Genomic DNA, 15,661 nt, shown 5'->3' with positions numbered 1-15,661 from the left:
AGGCCAGTCAGCTTCAGCAGCAGATTATTCAGCTTGAGCAGCAACTCCAGACCAGTCAGCAACTCCAGACCAGTCAGCAACAACTCCTGGCCTAGTCAGCAGCAGTACAGTCATTAGCAGCAATATAGTATGTCAGATCAGTGTGGAGCAGCAGCAGTATAGTCTCTGATCAGTCAGCAGATCAGTGCAATTAGCAACTAATCAGTCTTTAACAATAAAAAAAACAAAAACAACTACGACAACCAAAAACCTGTATAATCCACACACATGCTTTGTCTTTAACATAAATAAATCTTCTTGTCTTTAGCCATAAATAGGCACATACATTAACTACCATAACTAAGTTTTTCTCTTAAGTTTTCCCAATAAAATACATATTAATACGCAACTAAAACCCGAGAAACCTAGCTCTAATCATTGAGTGCTCCTAACTAATGAAAGCTTAGAAGTAGTTCGGTTTCTTGGGGGAGGTGCTGTGCTTGTTGATGCTTGCCTAGCTACTTCTTGGGGGAAAGTCTTGTTAGCGATGCTGTTTGGCCCCGCCCCTTGAGAAGAAGCCTGTGGAAATGAGAAAGATATATGATTAGAGTATGATCATAAACAAGAAAAGGCACAAAAAGCACACAAGAAATCTGCACTAACCTTCCTTGCAATCCTTTCTTCATTTTTCTTCCTTTGTTCTTTGACCCATGGAGTTTGCAGTGGTGGTCTACCGACATTTGTCATTGTCGTTCTTGATTCCGTTGTAGACGGGATTTTACAAGTCTTGGCATAATGCCCAAAACCACCACAATTCTTGCATTGGTTCTTCCTCTTTGGTTTCTTAGCCTCATCAGCAACTTGAGATTTTCCTTCTCCCTTTTCAAGCTTTCTCTTCTTTCCTTTGGGTCTTCCGGGTTGAACCTTGAATGCAGGTGGGAGTGGTTGTCTCATGTTCACCTTTTCCCAATGTTTAGGTCCAGGCATAGGCTTAATAGGAGACTCATATGCTAACAGGTATGTCTCCTTAGAGTAATAAGGGTGAACATACAACTCTGGATCCACTCTTTTGTCTAGCATACAAGCAAAAGCATGCACACAAGGTATCCCGGTTAGTTCCCACTGATAACAACTGCAAGTCCTTTGTTCTAAGTCAACCACACATTGATCACCCTTTAACTGAACTTCATAATTATCATCTCTTGATTGTTGCACTATGCATGACCTAGCTAACTTCTCTAGTCCATCAAACACAGTTTGCACATAAGGCATGAACTTCCCTTCAACTTTCTTTGCTGCCTCCCACTTGTCATTGTTCCTTTTCATCATGTATCGTCTTAACCACTCCATTTGAGTGAGAATAGGTTTGTCTCTAGCATCTTTGATCACTGCATTGAAAGTCTCACACAAGTTGTTCAAAAGCATGTTGGACTTGCAGTTTTGCGTGAATGCATGTCTAGACCAATGACGGGGGGGAATTTTAGCTAGGTACTCATGCGCATCTTCGGATAGGAAATGAATGCATTCCATTGCCACCTCAAAGTCTAACTGATAATACCAAACAAAACACAAAACATCAGCTTGAATATACAACAAGCACTAGGTACTTGAATATCAACTGAATTTTCACTAGGTATGTTTCAGTTGATACAAATATACAACTGAATTTAATGGTGTTTGAGTTTTAAGTTCTCTATTTTTTGCTTAATTTACTGATCTGTTTGAGAAAATGGTTGTTTATTGTTTTAACTGAATATAAAGATACTACAGACTTATTTGTGATGGACTCAGAGAAACAGTTGCATTAGTTGGATGCAGTAACTTTATAATTCTACAGCAATCACGCTTAGAGTTAGAGCCTTAGAGATATTTTTATGTCTATGAAAATCAGTTTGTTAACAAATCAGTTTCAGTACATAAGATGCTGTATATTGCCTCTCCCAGGCAGCCTGCTTTTAGTTTGATAACAAATTTCATCATTTCTTTTTCAGGGAAAGCTGTCAGCCTTACGAGTTCAGCTAGCTAGCAGATCTTACATGATGGTAATCACAACATCAGCAACAACATAGTAAGAGCAGCAACAACACAGTAAGAGCAACAACAATAGAATAGGAGCACACATTTCCCGCTAATAAAAAGAATAGCAACAACACAACAGATAACAACAACAACAACAACATATTAGCATAAATAAAACAAGAACAACAACAACATATACTTGACTCACTTCAGTAGTTGCCCTAGCCGCATCCCAAAATAATTCCTTGAATGTTGTTCCGGTGAAATTGAGCTTAAAATTGGCCCAAATGTGCCTGACACAGTACCTTGTCTCAGCTAGAGGTACAACAGTTTGTAGGGCTTCCAACAAACCCTGTCACATCATTACCACTTTGTTAGTTTCCTATTTTGTTCAAACAAAAAAAGTCCACAAAATGCAGAAAAATATAAAACTACAGAAAGTTACCTTCTGTCTGTCAGACATGAAGGTGAAGCCATCCCCTTGATCACTTCTCAACATGCTCTTTACACATTCCAAGAACCACTCCCATGTCTCCGTGTTCTCAATCTCCACTGTGGCCCATGCTAATGGAAAAATGTTATTATTTCCATCCTTTGAAACTGCCACAAGGATTTGCCCGGGGTATGCTCCTTTTAAGTGACATCCATCCACCCCGATAATAGGCCGACAACCTCTTACAAACCCATCTTTTAGCGGAGCAAGACCAATGAACATCCTAAGAAAGAGGGGTGGTTCTGGCTGCTCAATCCCATTAACAACAATATGAACATCACTTCCTTTACTGTTTTGCATAACAGCCTTACCGTAATCCCACACCCTTGCGTACTGCTCGGATGCCGATCCATAAATAATGAGCTTAGCTATGCACCTAGCTATCCAAGCCTTAGTGTAGCCCACTTTAATCCCCAACTCATTCGAAACTCTCTCCTGTAACTGCTTCACCCTAAAAAAGGCACCGCTTCTGAATTCCTCCAAGTACCTTTCTGCTATGTACTCCGAAGTTACGTTATTATTCACCATACTCCTCATACACAAGTGCTTCAATATCAAACTTTTAATTTGCCATGTTTCTTGCTTCACCAACTTTGTAGCATGAATCTTAAAGAAACACTTCACACCCTCCTCACAAGAACACTTAGGCAACCTACTTCTTTTTTTATTATAAAGACAACCACATCTCTTTTTGCAACGAGTAGTAATTCTTGCCCCGTCATTATGTAGGAAATAGAACTCATACCTATGCTCAATAGCATGAACCCTCAAAGCCTTTCTAAGTACATACACATTGTTGAACTTCAATTTTTCCACTAGCTTAATAGGTTTTGTGAAGTCGGTTTCTCCATTAAACCATGGACTGTTGTCTAGATCCTCATCAGAATCTCCTGCAAGACTCCTAAGCTCATCCGAATCACCCTCAATCTCTTCTTGGATCCTCACTTCATTGCAATCTATGTTATCATTAATCTGTACCCTAGGATCTTTCACTACCCTCCCATCTTCATCTGATTCTTCATCCTCCCCAAAGCTACCATTGATATCACTCAGAATCTCCCCCGTAGTTTGCCTAAACCATTCTTCACCATCTTCATACCCCTCCTCTTCCCCTGCCTCCCACTCTATGCCAAGGTCACTGAATTCACTGCTTGAAGACGACCCACATCCATTCTCCTCATCATCAAACAATTTCTTTATAGCTCTACTTTTCCCCTTAACCTCTGCAATCCCTTCCCCTGGACCCTCTGCTTGTAGATTTCCTTTACCCTTGGCACTGTCTTTCCTTGCAACCGTCTTAAACTTAGGAGTTATTTCTAGTGTACTTACTCCCTCATTTAACCGTGGTGTGGGTTCAAGGGTAGATAATGATGTATGGTCGTTTAGGGGATTCACAATCTGTTTACTAGGAACAAAAACTTCAAGAACACCTTCCTTATTCACTGTTTCCAAAAGTCCCTTCACTTCTTCAACATTTACTATTTCCCTTTTACCGGTTGTAAAAGTTCTCCCTTTCTGTTTATAAAATACATGAAAGTTCCTAGGCACTTTCATATTATAAAACATAAAACCATGCACGACAGCTTCCCGAATAAAATGCACTGACATCTTAGAAATACTAGCCTTTTTCTTCGAGAAAACAACCCCACCATTCCAGCAAATTATATGTCGATTTTTACCAATACTTTTCGGCACAAAACAACCTCCCAACCTAATTTTAATAACCACAGTATTATCACTCTGCATTCTGGAAAAACAAATACAATACTAAAACCCATGAGCATTCAAATTAGCATATTCAATCATGAATTGTTTAATTAGGATAAACCAACCCCAAATGTCAGACAATTATAAATAAACCCCAATACACTGTTAGATTAAATTGCAGATTATACAATGTTAGATTATCCAAGATTATCCCCAACAAACCCCAATGTCAGATTATCCAAGATTATCCCCAATTAACAATTAAATTGCATAATTCGCAAAAAGTATGGACCACTTCACAATAAGTTCGCAATTACGTACCTTTTTTCGTCCTTATCTGTGAAAAATCCAAACTTTTGTCCTTCAATTATGTCCTTCAATTATGGTGATGAAGCTTTTGCGTTTGTGTGGTGCCACATCCTCTAAATTCTGACTAGGGATGAGAGAAAGAGAAAGCAAAGTCACAAATCCTTCAAGAAGTACAGAATTGGTGGTGAGGAATTGAAGAGCAATAAAGGAGAAGCAATAAAGATGAACAAGAATGGCAGTGAGAACTGAAAAAAACGAACGTACATTAGGGCAGAATATGGAGCGAAAAATCCTTGGTGGGCCATACTTCACGCCTGTTAACTATTCTGTTAACAGGTGGTGAAAAAAAAAAAAAAAAATAATTTAGGTGGTTATTTAAAACTTTGAGATTTTTAGGTGGTAAATCAAAATTTTGGATTTTTTTTAGGTGGTTATTCACAAAAAATCCTAAAATCACGTTCACATAAAACGCGTCCTAAAAGATTAATCAATTCCGAATTATTAATCCTTAGAATTATTCTAATCAAATTTAATTTATTTAAAATAATGGTGCCTTACGAAATAATTAAAATTAAATATTTCATTTAATTTCATTAAATGGCTCCCACTTAAACCAATATTTTAATTTGGATAATTTAATTTTAAATATTTAAAATCATGGCCCGGCCCAAGTCAAATAAAAAAAAATTAAAAAAAAATCCACCGTTAGCCATTTCATGCAAAAATTAAATTCAAAGCCCAAACGAAACAAAATAGTCAATTTGTGCAAAATGGGCTAGGCTTACGCCCAGCCCAATGCCGCCTTGTGCATTGCGTGCCACGCGAGGCCTCGAGGAGCAACGCCCCTCCCCGCATGGCACAACGCATAGCCCGCAGCTACGCTGCTGCTGCTGCTGCTGCTTTGCTCGTCGCTGTTTGCAAGCCAAGGCTAGCGTTGCTGCCTTGCTTGCTCGCTGCTTCGTTGCTGAGCCAAGGCACAGCTGCTGCCTTGCTCGCTGCTTCGGCCACCGTGCGCTGGCACGCCCAGCTCGCTTTCTAGCTGCCTCGCGTTGCTGCGCCAATGCTACGGAATGCAGCGCGCATGGGCTACGCCTTGCCACACACCCTATGTTCCGCGCCTTTGGCTCGTGCCATACGAGCCAATTAATCAAAAAAAATTAATTTCACGGAACGTTATTTGCATGACGTTATTTTTCTTAATTTAACAAAATTAATCGTTTTATTTTTCGAAAAATAACAAAGTGGGTGATTTAATTAATTTTCCAACAATCCAATTTTGAGAAATTTATTAAATCTTGGCTAAAAACATTCAAATTTAACGAACGATCTATATCAACAAAAATTTGAATATATTTGATAATCCAATCCAAAATTTTAAATCGTTCTAAACACTTAAATTTCATATTTTTATCAATTTGGTTTAAGTGATGATTAAAATTAACGAATCTAATCAAAATTTTAATCCAATAATTTTTTAAAAACTGCCACTTAATATGAAATTATATTCCCTTTCCCAATTAAACAAATTTTCGGATCTAAATTATTTTTAAAATCAATTTACGATCTAAAAATCATTAATTTAGGGAAAAATAAAATTAGGGTTTATATTTAACATTTATGGCCGGAAATTTTATCATAATTTTAAAATATACCCAAGAACAGTAGGGGAAAGTTTCAATTAATTCTAAGTAGTTTAGGTCGAGCAATCAATAGAAAAACTTTCCAAAATTGTTAATTTAATTCATTAATTAACAAAAACGCCCAAAAACTCGAACTCCGGGGCCCGTTCTTGCGATTCTGTTCTCATGATTTGATCTTAAAACGTCGTTTTAAATCATATTAGGGTCAAAAAAATTTAATTTTCGATAATTTTTGAATTCAGAACATATTCTACGATCTATTCAATAATCTAGAAATATTTCGTAAATTCATGAAAAAATTCAGAAAAATTCGACAACATCAAAAACATATTAACATGCCAAAAAGTACTTTGAAATACATGTTGCTCATGATACCGCTGTAGGGGAATACAATTAAATACATATTAACATAGCGCAATAATCCCCAAAGCCAGGATAAACTCATCTCAAAAAAAAAATATGTGTACATTTTTCAAGGCAATATAGAAAAAAATAAAAAATCAAGGTCATTATTCGAAACACAAAAACAAAAAAATCAAGTCGTTGGTTTCTCAAATTAAAAAACGTTTATTTGTCAAAAAGGTCAATCCGGGCCGAAGTAAGCTCGATGTGCTAGTTATTGGAAAATAAAGCAAAACTTTGTCGCCCGGGAAATGAAGTCGCACTCCACGACTTCATCAAAGTAGCATACCACTACAAAGATCGCTCGCACTTACGAGCATGATCCCAAACGCGATCAAGGACATTACAAAATGCGTATCCCCAAGGAACCTCTTTGACAAGAAGTGACCGTCAAGCACGAGTGCTTGGGGGCTCGAAAGAAAATATACATTTCAAAAGAGAGTATGCAAATTTAAAAGCAATATTCCCGGACTACGCTGTACGAAGTCCCGTGTTTGGACAATCTCAAAAGATAAAACCAGATTACGACCTCAAGACGAAGGTCACCGTTGATACTTATACATAGTCCCCTAATCAAGGACCCAGGTAGTGGCAGAATTGAGCCGTAAAGACTAGCTCAAAACCATGAAAGATGATGACCACAAGACAATGGTCCGTCTAAGCACGTTGTCAACCCACATTCAGGTTGCAACTAAATCCGAGCATCCCTCGAAAGAATTCGCTCTTACAAGAATGAATAAAAAAGAAATTCTCAAAAGAAATCACAAGAACAAATGAAATAGGGACTTGCCCACCTCAAATCGGGCAAGATCGCGGCACGTACCACGCGAGTCCCAAATCGAAAAGACGAATTCAGGTTCGCTCACCTACAGCGGGTGGGGCGTCCACCCTTAGCGGACAGGGCTCGCCCACCTTCAGCGGGCGGGGTCTGCGTCACTAACCGCGCAGGTCCTCAGTTTTCGAAAATGAAAAGAAAATAAAATCTTCAAAAACAAAAACAGGCTCGCCATCTTCAGCCGGCGGGGTCTACGTCACAAACCGCGTAGGTCCTTATTTTCAAAACATCAAAACAGATTCGTCCACTTCTATCGGACGGGGCGTCCACCCTCAACGGACAGGCTCGCCCACCTTCAGCGGGCGGGGTCTGCGCCACCAACCGCGCAGGTCCTTAGTCGCTGCCGCGATAACTTTTCCCGGTTTATCCTTTTCCAAAAGTCAAAGGATGGTTTCCCTTTTCCGAAAATCAAAGGATGGTTTCCCTTTTCAAAAAATCAAAGGATGGTTTCCCTTTTCCAAAAATCAAAGGATGGTTTCCCTTTTCCAAAAATCAAAGGATGGTTTCCCTTTTCCAAAAATCAAAGGATGGTTTCCCTTTTCCAAAAATCAAAGGATTGGTTTTCCGCTTTTCCAAAAGAGTGCGATGTGCTGGATTTTCCTTCGTTTTACGTCCTATAAAAACAAGGGGGTTTTCTCGTTTAGCTAACCCTGAAAATGAGAATCTTTAAAACATTTTACCTCGTGATTGGGCTTGGCCAGGCCTAGTTACACTTTATAGCTTTGATTTCGAAAACATCTTTAGATACTTCCAATGACAAAGTGAGGGAGTTTCTATACTATCAGTTAACAAATTCCAATGACGCGTGAGGAATGTGTTAACACTTCAAGTGATGACCCTTAAGCCAAATGTTATCACTCGGGGGCTCGTGAGACCCTCGAAAAACAGGTCACATACACCATGGCTTGTATGACGCACTCCGTTTAGTACTTTGACCATCATCTCATCTCGAGACTCAGTCAAAGTGGGGGCTAACTGTAGACACCTACTTTTGTCCCCATTCCCGAAAGGGAAGGTTCGATGATGAGAACATAAATCTCCACTTGGCAACGCATCTCCTATAAAATAACAAATCTCAATAACCCTTTCATTTCAGCCAAAACTGCTATTTATAGAAACCTGCTAAGAATAGTAACAGCCGTAAAAGGTAGTTGTTAAAAGTGGCAAAGTCATAAAAGATAGAAACCTGTCAGAATTAGGTGTTGCACTCCAACATAAATCCTAAAAGAGATAGAATTTGCATTCCTGGTATAATTCGAAAATAAGAGTTACGTATTAATTAAATTCCTAACGAACCTAGAGTTCGTAACAGGCCTAGACGCATTCCGTCATAAAGTTAATACGCACTAAAAGACTCGGATAAATCTCAAAAGCTCCGTATTCTAAGAGTCTAAATCTGACAAAGAACTCGGCCCAGATCCCATTTTCAACGCCTGGATCTGGGCGCCGAAATCTTCGGCGCCAAGCCCTGGGCGCAGACAATGCCTGGGGCCGTTTTTTCTCCGGATTCTTTTTGGATTCGTATCTTAAAATCTATCTTTCCACACACCCTTTTCCTATAAATACAGCCTAAAACCGACGTAAAAAAGGAACACACAATTGCATAACCTGAGTATTGACTCTAGCCTTAAGCCTAAGCCTCACGCTGCGAAATTGATCCGGCGTTCTGTCGCAATCGACCCAAAAGTCGAACAGAACGCGTCCTGCCCCTTGTAGCTTGATGAATTAAGCCTAAATACTGGAACATTGCTTAGAAACCCGAGATTCGTTAAATAAAAGGAGAAATAGCAAAGCCAAGTGGTTAGTTTTCTGAGAACCACAACGCACCTCTCAAGGGTGTGTTGTAATGTGTCCCTCATATGATTTAATCGCTTTCATCACCCTTTTATAAAATTGTCAAACTATTAACTTGATTGATCTATCACGCCTAATAAGATAATACCTTGGACAATTGAATTATCATGCTAGGTACCTTAAATCAATCTAAATAAGATAATCACGATCGATTTAGTATTATGTGTTGCATATTTCTAAAATCTATTCAGAATAGTTTAATAGTTTAACGCATGTCCCTTCAATTATTTATGCTGAGCTAGTAAGGATAACCTGCCTCTGGAGTATTATCGATGAGCACTCCTCTCGGTAGCTACAGTCCCACAAACTCTCAATCTCTGCCCTGCGGGTGTGCGTTGAGCGATCCCCACACCAGGGATCACAAGGGAACCTATGGCCGTCGTGGTCGAACATAATTGCACTCCCTTTATGTCACGATAACCGGGTTTTGTCAGTTTTTCTCATTGTCGTTAAAAACTGAATGGCGACTCCTATATTACTAGTCGATTAGGTGTAAACTCACAGGAAATCCAATTACACTTGATCTGACGACGTCACGCCCACGAGGGACGAGGTCATGCATTAGCCTCGTGCTTTTTCGACCACCTCACATTGAGTCATAACAGAGTTTTAATATGTAAATCACGTAAAGTGAAACTGAATAGCAATAGCTTTAGACTGTGCACGTCTGAAGTGACGGACAAACAAGAGTTGGGGTTCATGGTGGTAGCCCATGGCCTTTTCTCGGACCGGATTGATCACCGTGTTCTATTTTATTTAAAAGTCCCTCGATATCGCAGGTCATTGGGGTTTACGGAGTCGCGCCCGTACCTCGTCTTCCTTAGTGAAGAAGTTTCTGGCTGGAAAACTCGGTCCATTGACTATCTCAATTAAAATAATATTGTGATTATAATAGTCTAGTCCAGTCTAGCGTAGTCTAGTCAAGTATGGTCGCCAAATTAACATGTTTGGTCTGCCCTTATTTATGTTCATTAGTATCATGTTAGGATTGTTCGTTTAATATATCGTGTTAGGATTGTTATTGTTTTAGTATGTAGTACTCAGCTTTGCTGATTACGTGCTTTGTTTGTGTGTGTTGGTCATGGCTATGCCTTGTTGATCCTGTGATGACCCATTTTTGGTGAGCAGTCTCTAGGGATCAATAAGCGTTGCCATCTACAGGTTTGAAGATGATGCATCATTGGGATCGGGATTAGAGAGGTTGTATTTATTTTTGTTTTGCTAAGTGACTTGGTTTGTTAATTTGGACTTGAAACTTGTTGTACTATTTATATTTCCTTATTTTCGTTAATTGGTTTTTTGATTTAATATGTAATTAATTATTTATAAACCTAAAAGTTAGGTTTATGTTTTTCGCTGAAAAATTCTGAATAAGCCGTTACGTTTTCACACGGGCGATAATACTTTGATAATTCTCTATAGTTATATTAATAAAAAGGGTTATTTTAGAAAAAGGGAATTGTCGGGGTGTTACATAATTACTCCAAATGTTATCAATCGCAGAGGTAAATGTTGCTAATTAATTCAATTAGATTTCTCGATTTTTAATTTCGCTAATTTTAATTGTTAATTTTCTTTGATCTTCGCATGTTGATTGAATCATTTTTCGGCATGAATTGCAAGTTCATCAATAATTTGCTGTGTAATTCCCTTAGATAGAGATAAGTGTTATTAATTCAGTCCAATTCGATTTCTAGGTTTTTGAATTGAATACTGAGAAGATCCTCTTGTTCAATGTTCTTCCCCTTTTGGTTACCGGACTGATTGTCGTCCTCCATCATCATTGATTGAAACAACTCAGAATTGAAGCGAGTACAACAAAAATGAAAAAAAATCCACAAAAAGGTACTGTAACCTAATTTTTGTTTACTTTTGAAGATATTTTGTTTACTTATGAGTATATTAAGTGTAATTTTGAAGCAATGTTTTGTTTACTTTTGAATCTTGATAGTCAGTTTTGGTTCTGGAAGTAGCTGATTTATAAACTGTTCTAGAGAAAATTTGTGTGTAAAACTGGAATTAGCTGCTTTAGAAGCAGTTGAACTTGATTTTGAGGATGTTATCCTGTGCTGGGGTACTGAGTGTAGTTTCCTCGATCTGTGGTCCTCGAAATTAGAAGCAATTGAGAAATCAGCAGCACTAGCAGTTACAGCACTCTACTCGATGCTAGCCTCGTTAGGTGTATATCGAGTTGTTTGGGGTTGTACTGCCATCAGAGGGTACTACTAGCCTAGGCATCTGATTCAATGGGTTGGAAGTACAGGAAAGGCACTCGATCTCAAACAAGTCGGAGCTAGCATCGCTCTCTGTGTCCTTGTACGTCTCACTAGGCGCGTCTAAGGTGCTAAACTCCTCAGTTCCTCTGGACAAATGAACAATACTTGTTTGTGTGTTGTTCTCTTTTCCCCCATTATTCTCTACACTGATGTTTTTAGATCTCTAGTTTTGTTAAGGCTAAAATCTCCTGCAACACCTCTGAATTTAGTTTCTGGTACAACTTGAAGAAGCTTTGGCCCTATATTGGAGACTGCAGTATAATCCAGATCAATTGAAGTATTAATGTTAGTATTAGTATTACTGTAGTCGTTGAAGCTACTGATACAGGATTCCTTTGCAGTGTTAGCTAGCGCGAAAGTAGCATCATAAACCCTGTTTACTTTTCTGTTTTGGCTTCCATGAATTTTGATTGAAACTCCACATGTTGAGTGTCTTGCCCTGCCCAGTAGCTTCCTAGCTCTGGTTTAATACCAACGATTTCTTGTTGAATATGCAAAGACAGTACTCACTACTCAGTGTAGGTAATACAGATTCATGTTAATTCGATGAAATTTCATAGTTAATTTGAAATCAGTCATGGCAACTAGCTAACAAATCCTGTACAAAGGAAAGCGATAAAGATGAGATTTTGTTTATAAGCTTTACTTTTAAATTAGTTCCATTTAATTTTTTTAGTTATTTATTTACTTTTAAATTAGTTCCATTTACTTTTAAGCCGAAACCTATTACCTCAAATGGGAGAGCAATGTGCCATTGCACATGGATGTAGGTTCAACTCCTACATAGGTTGGTGATTTACACTCGTAAAAAAAAACTAAAAAGTGGATAATAAACTCAAAAGTAAATTAAAAGTACTCAGAAGTAAATAAGAAAATATAAAAGTAAACATCAGCAGATTGTTAGGTTCTTTTTTGTTTGTTTGAGAAATAAAATCAGTATTTTTTCCGTTGGTATGTTTAGTGTTGCAGGAAATTCTGAGGGTCTGTAGACCTGTTGCAAGCACTCCAGTGCTCATTGAGTTAGTTTTTGTCCAGTTCAGCAAAAGTAAATAATATAGACTCAAAAGTAAATAAATGAAACTCAAAAGTAACAATATAGACTCGAAAGTAAATAAAGGAAACTCAAAAGTAAATGAACCTACGTGGGATTCGAACCCACGTCTTTTGTCCTTTTGCACAATGATATACTAATTGAGCTTGCATCACATCCATTCCCTGAAGCCAATCAACTCATTTGTTACATTGTTCATCAAAATTATTCATAAAGTAAATAAAAAGAACTTAAAAGTAAATCAAAAGAACACAAAAGTAAATCTCAAAATTAAGCATATGTATACTTAAAACTCTAAGTAAATAAAAAAAATCTCAAAAGTAAATAGAAATGTTCTAAATGTATTTACCAACAGTGTCTCAAGAAGATTTGAAAAACTTACTGGAATAGCCAGCAAGCCTTAGGCGCCTTTGAATCCTCAACGTCAAAAACTGCATTCTTTACATCCTCACTTGGATAAAGCTTGTTCTAATCCAGGTTTAAAGTATGCCCAGCAGCAGGGACCTCCAGGTCAAAGTAAAGGTTCTCACAGAACATACTTAGGGTAGAATCCTCACTGGTCTAGTGGTCTTGAGTCTCTTGACATCAATATGAGCCTAAATGAAAGTTTGACACTTCCTTCTTTGGTTACAGCTGCATCTGTATTCAGATTGTAGTGTTAAGCAGAGGGTTCACCTGAGAAACAACAATATCAGCTTTAACCAAAAGTAAACTTTATATCTCTAATAGTAACCTCAATACCTCCAAAAGTAAACAAAATAACAATTAAACATTCTGCATCAAGTCTACATCAACTAGCTACTGCCAACTTATCAGCACGCAGCTGCCTAGGTGATAAGAACAAAGGTTGCATCTGATCAGAATAAAAGGTTGAATATGTTCAGTTTCTGTTTCAGGAAGCTGAGTTAGTGGGTTGGAATTGTAGGATGAGTTTCATATTTGTGCATTTGCACAACGCTCTTATCCAACACACAAAGATAAACCCACGTGGGATTCGAACCCACATCTTTTGCGCTTTTGCACAATGCTCTTCCAATTGAGCTAGTAGGTTATTATCTAAACATAGATTCGGGATAACTAGAATACATTCACATATTTTCCTTTTGTTAAATTTAAAAGTACATAAAAGACCCGTAAAAGTAAATATAATCAATTCAAAAGTAAAGATTTTCATATTAAAAGTAAATAAAATAATACAAAAAGTAAAAACCTTGATAAATGTAATAAGGCAATTGCTACGTGTCTATGTGATTGTGTACTCTTATTGCTATCTGATAATAAGTAGAGTAAATTGATTGTCGAAGTAAAGAAGAAAAAAATGCAAAAGTAGTTAAGAAACTCTAACAGAGGCCACAAAACCAACCCATCATTCAGGAACCTATCTTAACATAACAGACTAAGCACCACACGTAACCCATCATAACGTGGTGTGTTGACACAAACAGATAAAGTAACTGAATTGAGCGAAAGTAAACTAAATCCCCCTAAAAGTAGACTAAATCCCTCTAAATCACTGAGCAGGAACAACACTTAGGAAGACGAAAAGTTCCTTAACACATTCATTGATTGGCCAAAAAGATAGTAAGTGATTCAGATTCTCATATCCACATAGCACATAGCACATAGAATAGAATACTAGACCTCCCTGAATAACATATAACGCGTCGGCTTAGTAGCACAACAATCACCAAATAAATATTCCAATCCCAACAAAAAAATCCCATTTCAAAACTGTAAACCAATGACAACCATGGATTTCTCAGCCCCATTTGGAGGAAGGCACCCCTTGGAGGTTGGAACTCAAAACTAGAGCCATATAAGCTGTTGTTCAAAGCAATAGCAAAATCATTTCAAGTAAGAGCATGCTACGGCTCAGGTCGTGTCAAGTAACAAGGTTCATTCTCTGGTGAACCCCATCTTACCTCAACCCATTGACTATGGATGGGACACATCATCAGGATTATCAACTGACTCAAAAACCTCGCGAAGTTTAAGTGACAAAGCATCTTGGCCATCTGAGTTTTCCAGGTCATCCTTATGGGTGCAGTCGAAGTTTCCGGGTTGAAGATGGGCCTTTAGGTGAGATCATTGAACCTTTGTACCTAGATTGCAGCTTCCACCCACTAGGAGTAGCAGATGACCCAGAGGCATTTGCTGAGTGGAAGGTGAAAGGAAAAAATAAATTTCAGAACATCCTGATATCATAACAACATTACCCCAACCAAACTGCAGATAACAAAATAAGTTTCAGAATATATATCTGATCATTGTAAGCATCAAGTAGCACAACAATGGATACTTTTACAGTATATAGATGTTGCACCACACGTATGATGCAACGACAATAATCATAAACAATTTAAACATGACCCTGATTAGTAAACCTATAAAAGAACTCTACATGAGATATAAGTTTGAAACAGATAGTATCATTTGGTTGATGATGTTAGAACTGAACATGAGATATAAGTGTGAAACATATAGTATCATTTGGTTGATGATGCTAGAACTGAACAACCACTAGTGGAAAAAATACCTGTTGAGGGGGGCATTTTGGGTTTATTGAGGCGAACAAGGCCCGCTGCGACAGACGTAGCTTCAACAGCTCAGTGATCTGTTGAGGCGGGCTTTGTTCGCCTCAACAGGTGATCTGTTGTGGGGGGCTTTCAAAAGCCCGCCTCAACAACCTCTACAGAATCGCGAAAAATAAGGACCTGTTGAGGGGGGCATTTAAGAAGCCCGCCTCAACAGCCTCCTCTGTTGAGGCTCACTTCTTAAATGCCCCCCTCAACAGGTCCTTATTTTTGCGCCAATACCTGTACATTGGCGCCATAAATTCATATGTTGTTGAGGCGTACATTAAAAGCCCCCTTCAACAACATTATTTTTTTTTTTCCAAATTCTTTTAAAATATAAAATAGGCGGCAATAACCACAACTAGATATATACTCCATTGAGTATTGAAACCTGTACCCAATCAACACCAAAATAGCAAAGGTATGAATCTGCTTATCTTTGATAAATAAATCATTACATTAACTTCATTTATATTAACCCAACAGAGCAAAGCGTATATATAGTACGTATGTTTACAAT

General features: G+C 38.1%; 1 protein-coding gene across 1 annotated transcript; it reads right to left on the bottom strand.

The window, feature by feature from the left end:
- Positions 1 to 278: 278 nt before the first annotated feature.
- LOC130469218 (uncharacterized) lies at positions 279 to 1,003 on the bottom strand. The gene is made up of 2 exons (XM_056838162.1): positions 643 to 1,003; positions 279 to 558 (listed from the first exon to the last, which is right to left on the bottom strand). The coding sequence occupies exons 1-2, from the start codon at positions 964 to 966 to the stop codon at positions 415 to 417; spliced, it is 468 nt and encodes a 155-aa protein (XP_056694140.1). The 5' UTR covers positions 967 to 1,003; the 3' UTR covers positions 279 to 414.
- Between the last annotated feature and the right edge of the window lie 14,658 nt (positions 1,004 to 15,661).

This window comes from Spinacia oleracea, chromosome 3, assembly GCF_020520425.1.
Source record: "Spinacia oleracea cultivar Varoflay chromosome 3, BTI_SOV_V1, whole genome shotgun sequence".
NCBI classification, from domain to species: Eukaryota; Viridiplantae; Streptophyta; class Magnoliopsida; order Caryophyllales; family Amaranthaceae; genus Spinacia; species Spinacia oleracea.
The sequence above is the reverse complement of the archived record's forward strand: the minus strand, read 5'-3'. Positions and strand labels throughout refer to the sequence as shown.